Source organism: Hippocampus bargibanti, linkage group LG07, assembly GCF_051943395.1.
Source record: "Hippocampus bargibanti isolate YZ-2025 linkage group LG07, ASM5194339v1, whole genome shotgun sequence".
Classification (NCBI taxonomy): Eukaryota; Metazoa; Chordata; class Actinopteri; order Syngnathiformes; family Syngnathidae; genus Hippocampus; species Hippocampus bargibanti.
In genome coordinates, this window is record NC_142740.1 from 14,390,200 (window position 1) to 14,408,996 (window position 18,797).

Here is an 18,797-nt window from a genome sequence, read left to right on the forward strand (position 1 = left end):
TTTTGCAACAATGATTCTTGTTTTGTCTGCTGAAGCGCGATGATTTTGAAAATTATTAACATTCCATACTGTGTATTAAAGGACAGCCGATGTCACTTTTTATTCAAATGCAAATAAAAATGACTTCACGCCAAGACGTCTTGCATTGCTTGTGAATCCAAACAATGGCTTCAGATTCGGATAATATGCTTTCTTGTTACACATCCAGTTATGAATATGTTTCAAATACACTGTAGTTCTGAAGATTAAAGCATACATGTTTACAATCATTAAAGAATTATATGTGCCATTTTGAGGCAACATTGGGGGAACATCTCACCCAAAAAAAAAGGGAGCTAATGGCCAGCTCCGTTTCTTATATGGCGCTTGGCTGCCCTCTTTTGGCGGCTTTTGTTTAATGCAGTTCGGCGCAGGATCGGATATATCGATAGTCCCGGTTATATCGATATTTTTTCGGACTCCCTTGAATATCGATATAACGAGACTTTACTGTAATTGTTTTTTTTTTATGCTAATCTTATGCTTGTTCCACTGTTGAGCATTTTCATCTTTATTAAGTTCATAGAGTTGCTTGTTCTGTAGGCACAAGGTGGACACAAGCCAGTGTCTTATTGTGCCCGTCCCAAGCCCGAATAAATACAGAGGGTTGTGTCACATCCTATGTAAAAGCTTGGCCAAAACAAACATGCGAATCAAACCTCTGAAGATGAGGGACGCTGATTCGCTGTGGCGACCAATGAAGGGAAAAGCCCAAAGAAAAAGATTATTATTATTATTATTATTATTATTATTATTATTATTATTATTATTATTATTATTATTATTGATTATGTTCAGTGCCACGCACTGGAGTCGTCGTTAGCATATCAGCTTTGCGTTTGCACGTTCTTTGCGTGCATTGTATAGGTTTTCTTCTCTGACTTTTGTTATTTGTTTCTCACCCTCGTGTGTATTTGTAAATGCATCCCACAATCTCTCACTCTCCATCCTTCTATTTTTAAATTCCAGCCTTCCCATCTGTGCGTCTATCCAGCTTAAAGTCCTGATCCGGCCAGGCCTCCCAGGTTTATGAAAGGCGAGCAGCTTTGCAGACGGTGCATATCAAATTCTGCTCAGCTCTGCGTGGATTTTGTACCACAGACAAAGGCTTACAATACATGTGAGCCTTTAGTCGCACGTAGACACCGACAAAGAGGAGCTCAGGCTGCAAGATGGGGAATAAAAAATAAATAAAATGGATGGAACAGGGGGGAAAAATGACGGGACGGGAATACTTTTGAAATATAAATTTTGAGAATTAAGCAAGCAATAACGCAAGATTGAATCCTTTCACTGTTGCCATGAACACAACAATCAGTGGTCACCTTTTAAATCCAACTGGTGTCAAAGTGATGGCCCGGGGGCCAAGTATGTCCCGCCGCATCATTTTATTTGGCCCATGAAAGCAAATGAACCATGTCAGGTGTGATGCTTGCTAAAGTCCGAACAAAAAAATTAAATTGTCGTATGAAAACCACAATAACAGTCTTTATTTTTTACTTCAAATTTGAAAACTAGTTATTCATTTATTTGTTGTGCGCTCTATTTGTGATATGTGGCGGGCATTAAACATTCTAATGGCTTCCCCAAATGCATAATGGCTCCTGAGAGGCAACGGTATCTATAATGTGGCAAAAAAATGAGTTTTGTTTATAACAACCAGCGATGTCTGCGATTCAGTGATGATTTTTTAATTAACACTGTCATGCATTTATACCGATAAACTGCAATCTGATAACATGCTAGGCTGTCATTTTCCATGGTGCACTCGTCACTCTCTCCTGGCAAATGCACATCTTCAATCGTTCATGTCGTGCTTTACAAACTGTTTGAAACTTCACCACACGTTAATTTCTGACAATGACTTTCTCAACTAACAAATCCATTTACCACTGTTGATTTTTGATTCACTAGAGTGGTCTAAAATTAAATCATCCAATTTACAACGTGCAAACAAAAAGCAGACTGATTGGAACAAAGTGGAAAAACCATGTTGTTAAACGCTATGAGGCAACTCACCATGATGTAGTGACGTTGCATTTCAGTCTTCTCGCTGGCCAGTTTCTCACACTCCAGTTTGAGGCTGTAGAAGGACATGCAAGGATATGCAAATTAGATGGTTAATAGTAATCCGTCGCCAGAGATAGGGACCGTACACTGTCACGGATATAAAATAATTGTAAATCACCGCTGCCAAACCGATATATTTTAAGTTTATAATTGTCAATGTTCGTGGTTTAGACCAAATATACCACAAAGTATGAACCTAACACAGTATTATGTTTCAAACTAACATTAAAAAATAATTATAATGATGAATAATAATAATAATAATAATGGCGGCCACCCTGTCTGGGGTGTGCATGTTCTCCCCGGGCCTGCGTGGGTTTTCTCCGGGTTTTCTCCCACATTCCAAAAACATGCATGGCAGGCTGATTGAACACACCCTAGATGTGAGTGTGAGAGTGACTGTTTTTTTGTCTCTGTGTGCCTTGCGATTGGCTGGCAAACAATTCAGGGTGTCCCCCACGGCTCTAATGAGGATAAAGCGGTACAGAAAATGGATGGATGGATGGATAATAATAATAATAATAATAATAATAATAATAATAATAATAATAATAATAATAATAATAATAATAATAAAATAAAAAATACATCCTGACTATTTGATATAAGATAAAATATGCACCCAGAGTGTGCATATGACTGTAAATAAACTTTTGAGATGTGTCATATCAACATAGTTTATTCACATGAAGTTTTTTTAGACGCCTGCCAATTCCAGCTATTGGCAAAATACATTTCTGCTAACCAATTATCAGGATGAGTAATGAATAAAAACGTTATTCGGCATTGCCTTAATGCTCATAGCAATAAACAAGTAAATACATTAAATAGTGAAAAATAACTTGCGTATCATTATCTTTGTCTTATGTTGTAATCGGATAATGCGTAAAATAAAAATTATAAAAACTGGCTAAAATCTGGAACAAAAATTATCACAATAGTAATGATTTGTCCCTTGATTTTCAATTCATTGTAAAATTTGGTAACATCAATATTTTTTCCCTCAAATTTCCTGATTTCTAACAAATATGCCTACAGGCTTACCCGTTACACTTGTTTACTGAGCATAACAAAAGTGACAACGACGTCATCAGGCAGCGACTCATCGTTGAAACCAACAAATGCAAGCGTTTACTGTAATATATGTGAATCTGCTGCCGCCGTACCTGTGATACTGGGCCTGGAGGAACTGGAATTCCTCCTTGATGCGGTCCAGAGTTTCCAGGACGGTGAACTTGAAAGACTGGCCAGGTTGCAAGGGGACCTTGATGGGAGAGAAAAGACAGATGTGAAGACAGGATGAAAGACAGACTTTCAGCCATGTGTGTGTGCGGGTGAGAGTAGAGACAGAGAGAGAGAGAGAGAGAGAGAGAGAGAGAGAGAGAGAGAGAGAGAGAGAGAGAGAGAGCCAAGATGAAAGTGAAGAAAGGCCACGTCCTCTTCCCACACATCATAAAGAGGTGTCCTCCGCTAATGACTCTCGCTCCTCTTCCCTCTTCTGTCTCCTCCCTCCCGCTCTTCCACATTAGCATCCTCGCCGCTCTCTTAGCGGCACGCTAATGTATTCGAGCCTACAAAGAGCAGCGGCGGGAGGAAATGTCATTGGAATAACTTCCAGCAAAAATCAAGGCACCTGCTAAGAGCCAAACAAGGAACAACAGAACAAAATGGCTCTCGGGGGACCAGCCGCAATTCTCCACATTTGTCATGAGCTTGGAGAAACAACCGAGGATGTTTCAGATGCTTTTTTTTCTTCCCATGTAAGGAAATTAGCATTCATATTTCATGCATTCATGGGATAGGGAAGGAGCGAGGGGGGTCACACTGCCCATCAAAGACTGCTTTTTCATTTTTTTTCACGACTCGCTGTCTTGTGTGGATTGTCCGCTTACAAATGAGGGAGAAGATTTAGACCTGCGAATTATGCTAAATTGAGAGGTGAATGAGTCACTCCATTTTAAGAGTGTAATGTCATGATTACCAAAGAAAGGTGCTTAATCAACTCAAAATGGCTCAGCAAAAACAATAGAGCATCATCCCACAAAATACTATGGGGTTTGGTTAGACCAGGGGTGTTAAACTCATTTTAGTGAACCTTAGTTATGGCTGAAACTATATATTGTATATTGGTTACAATTTGTCTCTGATTTATATTATCGATGAAAATCTTGGTTGGTATGAAAATTTGGATATTGGTTTTACTCCCTGGTGCTTTCTACTATCTTTGTGACTGCTTTATTTCCTGTATATGATACCTGTCCATATTAAGCGCTTTGTTACATCTTCAGCTGTTGTTAAAGCTCTATATAAATCAATATGTATTGTATTGTATGAAAATTTGAATCTTTGGGACAGATTTCAACAAGCATCGTTGAAGTTGTCATTTAGTATTTAGGCCAAATAAAATGAGGTGGCAGGCGACATCTGGCCCCCGGGGCATTGAGTTTGACACCAGTGGGTTAGCTAATATGATGTCATTTAGGCGCCATGTTGGGAGCTATTTAAAATAAGAAGGTAGTGAGTTATTTTTTTCTCCCAGGCCTCCCTGTGGGTGAGTGATTATCAATCATGGCGACTTTTCCAGATTAAATGAACAAATGAATAAAATGACAGTGGAGACTTTAAAACCCATCTTTAAAACCCCTCTCTCTCTCTCTATCTCTCTATCTCGCCTTCGTCAGAGTCATTCTGACGAAGGCGGAAGTATACGCCGAAACATGTCAGGTATTTGAACACCTACAATACACTGTCTGGAAGAAAAGAATCTGTTTTACATTACTTCAAAATGACCCCGGAAATGGTGAGTTTTAGAAGGTCCCGCCCCCTTGTCCGTGACGTCACGCCAGGACGTCTTGCCTTTTTCTAGAATCAAAACCATGGCTTCAGATTCAGAGAAGATGCTTTCTTGTTACACATCCAGTTATGAATATTCTTCAAATAGTTCTGAAGAAGAAAGCATAAATGTTTGCAATCGATTAAAGAAGTCCTTCCGTCTCATTTTGAGGCGTCTGGACTCCAATATAGCGTCCCAGAAAATGCACAAGATGGCGCCCAAGCTCCGTTGGAAATGGGCTGATTTGTCTGCTGGGAATTTGTGTCAACTAGTATCAAATAGTAGTCTTGGTGCAACACACAACGATTCACCATTGCGTTATGTATGTGTTTTCCTTCTAATTTCATCAGCAACACGGATCAACACGAAGTTGTCAGACCAAACAAAGTACCCAAAATGCATTGTGTGTCGCTTTCTCGGTCAGGAGCGTTCCTGACATGACGTCACGTCAGCAATCGTCACCAACTCAAAAACAAGTCTTCCTGAATATTCAGCGCGAGTCTTAAAACGTAAAATATAGCTATATGCGGTGGAATCTTTGTAAAATACGCTCAGTAGAAGTCATTTGAAGTGATTTTACAAATTATAGACACAACTTGCCCGGAGGCGTCAGTTGTCCTTTAAATACGCAATGGCTGTGTGAACACGTGTATGACAGACAGAGGAATGTAATCATTCTTGAAAGCAGTCTGAAACGCACTGGAAACGGACTGCTCCTTGTACTACGACCCCAGAGACATTTTGGATGCCATTCTCATCCTGTCCCTCCCAAATTTCACTGAACTAAGGTGACATGAGAGAAAAATCTCCACCAAACAAAAATGCCTCAGGTATATCTCTTTAAAATGTGACATTTACTGACTTTGTTTGCATACCATGACTTATTCTGTTGGAAGAATGGCAACAGGTGGACATACTGCACCTCACGAGCACAACTACATACTTTCAATACAATTCAATTGGAATGCAGCGGACATGAAAACTCGAATATCACGTTGCCCTCTGGAGCTTTCAATGAAAGCATGCAATGCATCCATTTCAAATGATCCACCCACAGCCAAAGCACAGAAAAAAAAGATTGGCGGTTTCAGTGGCGAGCTCTATTAGTCTAGACAAGCACAATTCAATTAGATTTCAATTAGTCCAACGACAGAGGTCAGAGATGTGCGGGCTTCCCCCAGTAATTAATCCGATGAGTCGAGCTGAGCCGAGCTAAAGTGAGCCGAGACTAGGCAGAGAGCGGGGAGCTGGAGATGGGCACCACGTATGCTAACTTTTTTTCTGCACAGTATCTCTGTGACTGTGTGTGTGTATGCGTGTGCGTGTGCGTGTGCGTGTGCGTGTGCGTGTGCGTGCGTGTGTGTGTGTGTGCGTGTGAGTGTGTGTAAGGGATGAATACTTGGAGGAATGGCTGGGAGTGCACCAAAAGGTCTCCATTGATATTGATATATACAGTTCTCACAGCTGCGATTGGGTTGGGTCGAATGTCAAAGTCAAGGCGCGGGGGCCAAATCTGGCCCACCACATCCTTTTATTCGGCCCACGAAAGCAAATCAACAACCTTGTGAAATTCCATGATGCCTGCTAAAGTCCGAACCAAAATTTCAAATGGTCCTATGTGAACCACAATAACCGTCATTATTTTTTACTATGACAACTAGTCATTCATCTATTTATTGTGCGCTCTATTTGTAATATGTGGAGGGCATTAAAGGACAACCGACGTCACTTTTTTGTTTCCTAACTGACATCAGAAAAACATTTTATAGCATCTAAAATACCCAAAGCACGCAGTATGATATTTTTAGTCAAATGCAAAACACCAATAAAAATGACTTAAAGTGTCCAAAATCTGCAAAAATATTGAGCTACGAATTGGGCATTTTCAGAAAGTCCCGCCCCCAGTTCGTGACGTCACGCCAAGACGTCTTGTATTGCTGGAGAATCAAAACTGGCTTAAGATTTGGAGAATATGCTTTCTTGTTACACATCCAATTATGAATATGACTCAAATAGTTCTGAAGAGGAAAGCATACATGTTTGCAATCAATTAAAGAATTTATGCCGTGCCATTTTGAGGCAACATTGGGGGGAAATGTCTCACCCATAAAGAGGCAGAAAATGGCCACCGAGCACCTGTGAGGAATTAATCAGTCCGTTTCCACAGGCTGATAATGTCACGTTTTGCGAGGTGGTGATGGCGGGTTCGGATCCCAAAAAGCAGGCAGGAGGGAGCAGGAGGTTGTTTGACAAATTGTATTAAAATAAAGTCAGCAGGAACAAAATGTAAAACATCAAAATGATCTGAATGGAAAAAATACAAAGTAGCAAAAGAAAACCAAGTGTAAAAGTCCGCCAAGGTTAAACAAACACGTACACAATGCATGCAGCAAACAAGCAGCAAACAAACAATGAATCGGCACCGGATGATCGTGCCAGGTGTCCTTTTAAGTGTCATTGATTATAACGACCAGCACCTGCGAGGCTGCCGGCAGGGCTGACGTCGCTAACCGCTGGTCGCCAATCTGATCGGGACGACCAGCACCTGTGCAGGTGCAGGCGGGGCCGACAGCGCCCCCCGTTGGTCGCCAACCAGATCATGACAGTACCCCCCCTTCAAGGGGCTGCTTCCAGAAGTCCCAACAGTATCCCAAAAGGTCCACTCGCCAGGGAATGGTCGGTGGAGAGGGCAACCGCTGCCTCTCCAGCATACGACGGGCGGCGGCCTGATGGGAACGGGACTCGGCCTGGGGTGGACGAAGACGCGGCACGGATCGTCGTGGGCGTGAGTGCGATCCCTCTCGCATGTTCACGCGACGGCGCATGGCTCTGCGTGGACGCCGAACTGCCAGGCGCAGAATGGCACCCCGTACGGCCGTATGGGAACAGGTCTCGGCCGGACGCCGACGTGGGCGTGAACTGCCCGGCTCCGGGGGAACGAGACCGGTCCAGAGCCGCTCCGGGATCCAGCGGTGAGTGGGGTCTCGGACTGACATTGACTCGGACGTTGCACGGCTCGTCGTGGATGAGACTCAATTCGTCATGCACGACGACAGCGTGGCTGGACGTGGGCGTGGAATGCCAGTCTCCCAGTGTCACCCTGGACGGCCACCTGGAAGGAGGTCTCGGCCGGACGTTTACGTGGACGTTGCGGCTCGTCGAGTGACGCAATTCAAACGCGACGATGCTTGCGCTAACGTGGACATAGCATTGCCAGGCACAGGGTGGAAATGAGACGGGTCCGATGTACCTGCGGGATCCGATGGTTGGCCGATTCATTCTGTCACGGTTTGCGAGGTGGTGATGGCGGGTTCGGATCCCAAAAAGCAGGCAGGAGGGAGCAGGAGGTTGTTTGACAAATTGTATTAAAATAAAGTGAGCAGGAACAAAATGTAAAACATCAAAATGATCTGAATGGAAAAAAATACAAAGTAGCAAAAGAAGACCAAAAGTAAAAGTCCGCCAAGGTTAAACAAACACGTACACAATGCATGCTGCAACCAAGCAGCAAACAAACAATGAATCGGCACCGGATGATCGTGCCAGGTGTCCTTTTAAGTGTCATTGATTATAACGACCAGCACCTGCGAGGCTGCCGGCAGGGCTGACGTCGCTACCCGCTGGTCGCCAATCTGATCGGGACGACCAGCACCTGCGCAGGTGCAGGCGGGGCCGACGGCACCCCCCGTTGGTCGCCAACCAGATCATGACAGTACCCCCCCTTCAAGGGGCTGCTTCCAGAAGTCCCAACAGTCTCCCAAAAGGTCCACTCGCCAGGGAACGGTCGGTGGAGAGGGCAACCGCTGCCTCTCCAGCATACGACGGGCGGCGGCCTGATGGGAACGGGACTCGGCCTGGGGTGGACGAAGACGCGGCACGGATCGTCGTGGGCGTGAGTGCGATCCCTCTCGCACGTTCACGCGACGGCGCATGGCTCTGCGTGGACGCCGAACTGCCAGGCGCAGAATGGCACCCCGTACGGCCGTATGGGAACAGGTCTCGGCCGGACGCCGACGTGGGCGTGAACTGCCCGGCTCCGGGGGAACGAGACCAGTCCAGAGCCGCTCCGGGATCCAGCGGTGAGTGGGGTCTCGGACTGACGTTGACGCGGACGTTGCACGGCTCGTCGTGGATGAGACTCAATTCGTCATGCACGATGACAGCGTGGCTGGACGTGGGCGTGGAATGCCAGTCTCCCAGTGTCACCCTGGACGGCCACCTGGAAGGAGGTCTCGGCCGGACGTTTACGTGGACGTTGCGGCTCGTCGAGTGACGCAATTCAAACGCGACGATGCTTGCGCTAACGTGGACGTAGCATTGCCAGGCACAGGGTGGAAATGACACGGGTCCGATGTACCTGCGGGATCCGATGGTTGGCCGATTCATTCTGTCACGGTTTGCGAGGTGGTGATGGCGGGTTCGGATCCCAAAAAGCAGGCAGGAGGGAGCAGGAGGTTGTTTGACAAATTGTATTAAAATAAAGTGAGCAGGAACAAAATGTAAAACATCAAAATGATCTGAATGGAAAAAAATACAAAGTAGCAAAAGAAGACCAAAAGTAAAAGTCCGCCAAGGTTAAACAAACACGTACACAATGCATGCTGCAACCAAGCAGCAAACAAACAATGAATCGGCACCGGATGATCGTGCCAGGTGTCCTTTTAAGTGTCATTGATTATAACGACCAGCACCTGCGAGGCTGCCGGCAGGGCTGACGTCGCTACCCGCTGGTCGCCAATCTGATCGGGACGACCAGCACCTGCGCAGGTGCAGGCGGGGCCGACGGCACCCCCCGTTGGTCGCCAACCAGATCATGACAGATAAATTCCTTACATGGAGCTTGGACGCCCTCTTCTGGCTCTTTCTGGTGCAACACGAGGTTTTCAGACCAAACAAGCATTGACGTGATGGAAGGACTGCTGCAATGTGTCCTTTTTTTTCGGTCAGGGGCGTTCCTTCTGTGACGTCACGTACGGACTCGTCACCAACTCAAAAACAAGACTTCCGGAATATTCAGTCAGAGTCTTAAAACGTAAAATATAGCTATATGCGGTGGAATCTTTTTAAAATACGCTCAGTTGAAGTCATTTGAAGTCAAACAAATTATGGACACAACTTGTCCGGAGACGTCGGTTGTCCTTTAAACATTCTAATGGCTTCCCAAAATTCATCACGGCCCCCGAGAGGAAATCGAAACTACAAAAACACCCGGTTTGGGTAGTGCAAGAGTGGCCATGGACCTGCTGACGAGATCATTATGCACGTACAGTAGACTATCTATGGGAGTACGTCATCGAGTGAGGGAGTGAAGATAGTGGGGGATGGCGGACGGACAAAAAAATAAATTGAAAAACAATTACGACATGTCTGAGAGACAGATGGATTGAGCCAGTGATGGGCTCCTATGACGTTCTTATAGAAGAGACCCAGAGCCAGATGATGAGAGAGTGACTGACTGTGTGAGATAGAATGGCATTCATCCCTATGACAACCCTGGGATGGGATGCAGAAGATGTAGGAAATGTACCCCACCCCCAAGTCTTTCTTTGCTGTAGTCGACATAAGCGTGCCCATCCAGCCTCTGAAATACTTACACCATCTGCTCATATGAGCATACGTACACACGACTATAAGCCAAGCCCGCAAAGTCTTTAATTTGATTAGAAATGCTTCACGTAGCATATTCGACGAGGCAAAAATGAAAATGAATTGACAATGCCTGGTCAGTGATCGCTACGACACATCCCAGATGTGGTCTGAAATGCACACGATGGCCATAGAAGCAAGTTCATTTGGACATGAAAAGCTGAATAGAGGCATCCAAAGATGATATGGGTGGAAGTCAGTCGTGGTTCCAATCAAGTATACAACTACAATATTTTATTCTTCATTAAAGAAAATCAGCTAAAAGTCACACAATCCGCTTCGATTTCCTGGAAGTCCTTTGAAGCAAAGTTTAAACTGAGGGAGAAAAAAAAGCAGGGGAAGTAAACATAGACAATATTGATGAAAGATGGAACCGTCCATGGCATATGTAGGCATCGGCAAACATTTGTTGTTGAAGTTGAGTGTGCGAGTGTCTCGGGTCTCTCCTACACTGTGACAGATGGCCGCGCAGACTGTTTGGGGGTTCGATTGGCTGTCACGAAAGGCCCAAAAAAACTGCCACTCGCCTCCTATATTTTTGAGTACATAGACTGTGTGTGTGTGTGTGTGTGTGTGTGTGTGTGTGTGTGTGTGTGTGTGTGTGTGTGTGTGTGTGTGTGTGTGTGTGTGTGCGTGTGCGTGTGCGTGTGTGTGTGTGTGTGCGCGTGTGTGTGTGTGTGTGTGTGTGTGTGTGTGTGTGTGCGCGTGTGTGTGTGTGTGTGTGTGTGTGTGTGTGTGTGTGTGTGTGTGTGTGTGTGTGTGTGTGTGTGTGTGTGTGTGTGTGTGTGTGTGTGTGTGTGTGTGTGTGTGAGTGCGCGCGTGTGGGTGAGCCAGAGATGCAGCCGTCATAGGGAATCAGATATCAAAAACTGATCCCGTTAATCTCGGAGGTAGATGTGAAAGAGGGGAGGGGTTGACGGGATACTTTGACACCCGCTCATCCACACGCAGACACACACATGCATGTGCACACACACACAAATGAACACACGCACCATGTGGGACAGCAGTCAATCACAATTTGGACAAACTGGCACAGGCCGAGTGGAGAATTAGGGAGGATTATCTATGGCCAGTGGAGAAGGGGGAAGGGGTAAACAAGTGGAAGGGGGTGGGGGTGCGGGTGAGGTTTCTTTTGACTCGCTCATGTAACAGAATTGATCTGATTTTTTACGAGGTTGCATTTTGTATAATGGGTTGTATGTAGTCTTATTCAAGATATAGTGTTTCAATATATTATAATATAGAGAGAGGGATCTATTTTTCTGCTTGTTTGGTGCAAGGTGTGTTTGCAAACCTGTGCAGGGGCAGCTTGGACCAGGTTTTGGTATTTGTACATACCAATGCAAGATGGTGCAGCGTGCCACATTGATTAAAATGAATAACTAAATAAAAATAACGATTGTGGGCGTGAATACAGCGTGTTTCAGCGCCAATTGAAGATGCATGAAATGGGAGTAGAGGGGTCAGTGTTATTCAAAAGACAAAAATCAGACACTTGCGTATCCATCCGTCCATCCATTAGTCTGTCCATCCACCCATCAATCCACTCAAAACCATCCATCCAAACCCATCCGTTCATCCAATCCTGTAGCCTAATTCAGCTGTCTTTGGGCAGTGGTGAGGGACACCCTGAACCGGTCGCTAGCCTGGGCACACAGATACAAACAGCCATCCACGCTTACACTGACACCTACGGACAGTTTCGAGTGTTCAATCAGCCTGCCATGCATGTCTTTTGGAATGTTGGTGGAAACCGAAGTCTCGACACTCCCCACCTTACGAACGAGATAAGTTCCGAGCAGTCGTTCGTAAGGTGAATTTGGTCGGAAGCTGCTTCAGTGCTATATATTGTATGGAATGTATGTTTGAGTCTCCCCGCTCACATACTCTACGCAGCCAATCATAAGTGAGATCTGCGGATCGGGGCTTTCACCCCCCCCCCCCCCTTCCCTCATTCTTCATTTTGTATGAGCACGTCTCCGAGACGTGCAGACACACATTGATTGGTCAGCCTTGGTGTCCATCGCGTAAACATGTGTGAATCCATCTCTGTCCAAACATTTTTCGACGTACCCACAAAAATGTTTGTATTTACCGTTTTTTGTAACTCGAATGCTCGTAAATTGGGGAGCCTCTGTACCCCAAAAATGCACTGTGCACTTCATAGTGCACTGTGAGGTCGATGCACTAATCACTTGATCACCAGGCCGTCCCAAAAATCTTCCATCTGCAATCTGTGTCGACAATTGTTGTCGTTTTTCAAGGAGCAAAAGGATGGACAAAAGAACGTGACACACCGCTGGTTAAGCAACAAAGTTCTTGAAAGTGACACTTTCATCCATCTGGTGGCTGACGTCAGCGACAATTTGTTTTGCATTCTGCCTGAAAGCCATCATCTTGCGTTTCTGTTAGCCTCCCTCACTTTGTTTTTTGTTACGCTAAACTTCTGCTTACATCAGCAGCTCCGGTTTTTGCATCACTTGAAATGAGAGCTCGAGTGCAGAGCAGATGCTCATCTGCGAGTGATTGGCTAAGAAATAATTCGATCTGTCTGCTTGTCTTCCGATTCTCCCGCCGTTTAGCCTCTGGCGCACTCTACCAACGCGACATGTTAATCGGCATGCCTGAGCAAGAAGGCATCTTCCACTCCCCACACCGCCATTCTTCACCTCCCCCCTCACTCTTCTTCATTTTGTATGAGCACGTCTCCAAGACGTGCAGACAAACATTCAGATCGAGCATGAAATAATCATCGGCTGATGAAATATTTAGTGGTCAAAGACAAGACGAATAGATAAGAAACGCCAAGTGTTGGCGCCCCGTGCGACTCGACGTTTGCCACTCACAACTTTTTGGATTTGAAGGATGAATATGCCGACATCTGAGAAAGCATTTCACCGCGGTGTGCGCATCGGATCTTATGTTTGCGTACGAATGTAGTGGGTGAGTCTGGAAAGGCATTTGGGGGTTGGTGGCTCAACAAATTTCATTTTGGATGTGGCAAATTAGCATAAACATTTTTGATCACAGCATGATACACAGTCAATCCTAAACCGGATGAGAAGATTTTAATCTCGAAAATACTGGAAGCGAGTTGATTTTGCTTGATTGTCCTGAGAGTAGGGGGTCAAAACGCAAAATCGAAAGTCAATTCACAGTGGCGCCTCAATTTAGGAGTTACCCGACTTCACAGCTTTCACTCTGTCAATTCTTGGTCAGCGCCACAAGAGCTAAAGTGATGCAAGTGAAATTCAGAAGAAGCAGAAGTTTGCCAGAGAACAATTTTTCAAAACAGGGCCTACGTCTGTGTAAGCTTTCAGTCGTACAGGAGTGGTCCATCGGTTTCTTCAGCCGTCATCTCTAAAAATTTGAAGGTTTCGGACGTTTCGCCTCCTATCCAAGAGGCTTTGTCAGCGAACTAAAGTGAGGTGACGGTGGGGTGAGGTTCAATTTGGATCATTCATACAATAGCCTGCTTAGGCAAAACAGGTTAGGCAACATTCGTAATGATGATGAGGTGATACCGGTGGGAGTGGGGGAAATGGGCCAGTCGTTAGTCAGGAATGTAGGAACAATCAGTGGGGCCACAGGGAGTGGTCCTCTGCTCCCCCCAACCTGAGAGTAGGGACCTATCATAGCCGTGTCCGGTGCTGCCATGTCTGGACATTAGGGATATATAAATAGGGCCGATACGACCAGTCAGACTTTAGTTCGCTGACGAAGCCTCTTGGATAGGAGGCGAAACGTCCGAAACCTTCACTTTTGTACAGACGACGGCTGAAGAAACCTTCTCATCGAAAAACAGGGCCTACTTTAGCACTTTACTGTTAATAGTAAACATATAATAAATTGGCGTTTTCGTGTTTATTATATTTATCAAAGTCATTATAAGTGCCTTGCACGCTGCATGCGTCAGAGAGGACAGTAATTTCATCTGTGCTGTATGTCATGCATATTAGCATATTTGACAATAAAGCTGACTTGACTTGATAATAAGCAGAATCACAATTTTTGCCTTTAATCCTGAAATGATGCAAGACACCGTTTATAGGCTAACAAAGCTAGCATCTAACTATGCGGTCTTGTAATGCTTTAAGCAAGCGATATAGGAGCTAAAAATGGTGCGGAAACATCAGGCAGACATAATTCTCTCAGACATATATTCTTTCTCCTCGGCAAAAAAAAATAAAGGGTTGGGGTGTGTGTGTGTTATTGTGCGTGTGCCAGTGCGAGTGTGCGTGTGCGCGTGCGTGCGTGCGTGTGTTTCAAATGGGAGGAGAGGTGCTAGTATGTGATCACAATAAATGGAGTCTTAGTCTGGCTAGCTTGTTGCAAAACACACAAACACACCAAGTAAGACACTGAGGTGCAGATGGACACAAAAAATGGACAATCCAGATCTATATCGAATCAGAAAACACCATCTTGCCTTTTCTCATTTCTCTTTGAAAGAAATCCTCTTTGTCACATCCACATCCATTCCGGCTGACAGAAAATTGTCCATTCATATGCAAGGGCGTATCTCCTTGGAGCAACGGTGGTCTGCTGTTTTACAAGTGAGCTTAACTTGCAACATCTGCGTTGTCTAAATGTATTGAAATTAAAATGGATTGGATCCAAGAGCTGAGTGTCAACATGGAGTCATCCGACCCTTTTGCGTCATTCTTGTTCTCTTTTGGGGTCAGGGGTGAACGAGATCTTATCCAAGATATTAGGCAAGAGGTCGGGTTCATTGTCAACGTGTTGCCTGTCAATCAGAGGGCACAATGAACTTTTTGCTCAGCCTTCCAATTGTGCTCCTTGACAGTGTTTGAATGCGAATGTTCCTCAAGTCATTTATAGAATTTGCCTGCGTATGCACTTAAACTAGTGCATTTGCATGAGACGGAACAACAGGAAATGAACATTCCAGCTGCACTCCAAGAGGAAGATAGGCTAAAACGAGAACCAGGATTGGATTGGATTGGATTTGTCTTTATTAGGATGAACTTTGGGACGCGTTTCGAATGATATTAGTGCTTTCCCCAAAGTGATTGCGTGGAGCGGCGAAGCCTCGTAACTTCCTGCTTGACTCCGCTTGCCTCTTATTTCATCGACATCACTGGTGTCAAAGTCAAGGCCTGGGGGCCAAATCTGGCCCGCCACATCATTTTATTCGGCCCGTGAAAGCAAATCAAGACTGTCAAGTGCCATGGTGCTCGCCAAAGTCCTAACCACATTTTCAAATTGGTCCCTGTAAACCATAATAACAGTCATTCTTGACTTCAGATTTGAAATCTAGTTAGTCATGAATTTGTTGTGCATTCTATAGGTAATATGTGAAGGGGATTAAACATTCTAATGGCTTGGTCAAATTCATAACGGCCCTCAAGAGAAAACCGTAGTTACAATGTGGACCGCGGCAAAAAAATGTGTTTGACACCCCTGGTCTACATTATGACTTGTGTAGTCCTTTTACATTAAGCCTCCTAGTGTTCAGAATAAAACACAACATAACTATGACATTTGTTTACTCAAATGTCAAGATTTTTACCTTATCCCGAGAACGATCGCTCCCATATTTAATAAATTTCACAGGACTGAACTGAGATTTGGTTACTGTAAATCAGAACTGTGAGCTACAAGTACTAACCACTAGTGCAGTATGCTGGGTGCTCACAGCATTAAAAAATATTTTTGCAACAGTTTAAACACACAAAATTAAACATCCACATCCTGCTTTTCGAACCGATTGACTTGTCAGTGACTTTGCCATTACGTACTTATATCGCTGCAGTCACAAAAGAACCGCACTTGCGAAGGTGCGTGCGTGTTTGGCTCGCTCACACTTCGTCATGGATCACATTTCATTGCTGTACCAGAAATAAAGACGTGCTGGCACAGGGGATGGTGGTCGTAAAAAGGTGATGGGGGTGGGGGGGGGGGGGGGTTCCAAATAGTGTAAGCATTGGAGTGGGGGTTAGATATTGGCCATCGACCTGCTCGGGGGGAGGGGCAACTTTTTCAAAAAGTCATTTCGGCAAGCATGTGGAGGGATGATCCCACACTCCCTCCTTTCATTCATTTTCATTTCTGCTATTTTTCAATGATGCCTTTTTTAGGGGGGCTGCTTTTGTTACTTCACTTCCGCTCTCTTTCAGCAGTCTTATTAACATTCTCCATGCACGCGTAATTGATTCCTCATGCCCGACTCTTGTGAAATGCCATTCATAATTCTCTGTGATATGTATGTGTGTGTGTGTACGTGTGTGCGTGCGGTCTGCGGGCTCACACAGCAAAGTGGCCGCTGACCTATTTGTATCACAGACATGGAGAATGACTAATAAATCTGATTATAGCGAGCGGGGCCGTGAGGAGGGAAAAAACTGCCACACTGAAAGCAAGCTGTCACTCACCCCTCGGGGCTTTTTCCTTTTTTTAAATGTCATTTTTTTTAATATTTCCCCTCCATGTTTCGGTGTTATCTGACTTTGTATTTAACCAATGTATTTCACCCTGGAGGAGAGTAGGCGAAGGAAAGCACAGTAGGATTTTTGTGACAATGGCTATGTGGGATGGGAGCTGCCAAATTGATAAGCTTTTGCGGCGAGTCGAGACCACCTTCAGGTGAACGTATTCACTGTGGTGAGGAGCATGGACACTTTCAAGACTTTACTCGTCCTCCAAAACACCGAGACAACACAAAACAGAAAGTCGAGAGGTTCCAAAAATTTATAAAAAATAAACAAATATAATGACACCAAAATAATATGGGGATGCACTTACGGGATGCCTGCCCTGAGGGTACATGATCCCAGGAGAGGAGAGGCTTCCAGTCTGTTTGACGGCCAGGTTCGACCCCTGGCCCTCCACTCCTCTGCCCTCCACGGGTTCACAAAGTCCACTTCTTTTTCTTCGTGCAAAGTCAATCCAATGCGAAGCTATCCAAAACTGTCATGAGAAAACACAAGACTTAGTTTCCACGCTCTTCTCTTATCAGTCTTCCTCCTGCTGTGATCACTCAAGGTCCAAACAGAGTGACACGACAATTACATCCTCTCTCCTTTTCCTCCTCCTCCTCTTCTTCTTCTTTTCCTTTTTCGTCTCCACCCCCCGTCTTGCTCCTCACGTCTCCTGGTGCCCCTTCTTCACCCGCCCGTCCACTGACAGAAACATAAACACACAGATGGATGATCTTCCTCCTTTGTGACACGCTGCTGCAGAATGAAAGGAGAGGGATGAGGGGGAGAGAGCTTTGTTTTTAATATGATTGGAGGGGGGTGGTAAAAAAGAGGAAAACAGGAAAGAAGAGCAGGTCAGTGGAGGATCCAGCGGGCTTTTCAGCAGCAAGCCCTAGACTGTAATATATTGTGCCTGTTGGCTTCAACACAAACAGGACAGGCTGCTAAAGCTGCTCTTAAGGTGGAACTGAAGCCATTGACGGAGGGAGAGACGGCGAGCGCGAAAGAGGAGGGGCGAAAATGGTGTGAGAGAGAGAGGGGGGAGAAAGAAGACCGGAGTGAGAGGGTGGGCGTGGAGGGGAGAGAGAGGGAGACAGAGCGACATAGAAAGAGAGAGAGCAAGAGGGTGAGAGATAGAGACAGGAGGAGAAAGAGGGGGGAGACAGAGAGAGAGGAGAGAGCGACAGAGAGGGAGCAGAGACAGAGAGAAAGAGAGAGCAAGAGAGCGAGGGAGGGGTGGAGAAAGAGGGAGAGAGAGAAAGAAAGAGAGAGAGCAAGAGGGCGAGAGAGAGGGTGAGCGAGAATAAGAGAGAGATAGCAAGAGAGAAGGAGAGATAGAGCAAAAGAGTGATCAAGAGAGAGAGAAAGAGAAAGGGACAGGGAAAGAGAGAGCAATGGAGACTGGGTGAGAGAGGGGTGGAGAAGGAGGGAGAGAGAGAAAGAGAGAGAGAAAGAAAGAGAGAGTGAGAGAGACAGAGAGGGGAAGCAACAGGGCGAGAGAGGGGTGGGGAAGGAGAGAAAGAGAGAGAGAGAGACAGAGAGAGAGACAGAGAGAGAGACAGAGAGAGAGCAACAGGACAAGAAATGGGGAGAGAGAATAAGAGAGAGAGAGAGAAAGAGAAAGAGTGAGAGAGAAAGAGAGAGAGAGAGAGAGAGAGAGAGAGAGAGAGAGAGAGAGAGAGAGAGAGAGAGAGAGAGAGAGAGAGAGAGAGAGAGAGCAACCGGACAAGAAATGGGGAGAGAGAATAAGAGAGAGAAAGAAAGAG

General features: G+C 45.3%; 1 protein-coding gene across 1 annotated transcript in view; it reads right to left on the reverse strand.

The window, feature by feature from the left end:
- Positions 1-18,443, reverse strand: part of tle2b (TLE family member 2, transcriptional corepressor b) — an 87,227-nt gene extending 68,784 nt beyond the window's left edge. The window contains exons 1-3 of the mRNA XM_089000432.1: positions 17,357-18,443; positions 3,276-3,373; positions 2,059-2,122 (exon numbers count right to left, since the gene is read on the reverse strand). Of these exons, the coding sequence (XP_088856558.1) occupies positions 2,059-2,122; positions 3,276-3,373; positions 17,357-17,380 (186 nt within the window). The 5' untranslated portion in view covers positions 17,381-18,443. The remainder of the gene's footprint in view (positions 1-2,058; positions 2,123-3,275; positions 3,374-17,356) is intronic.
- Positions 18,444-18,797: the final 354 nt, after the last annotated feature.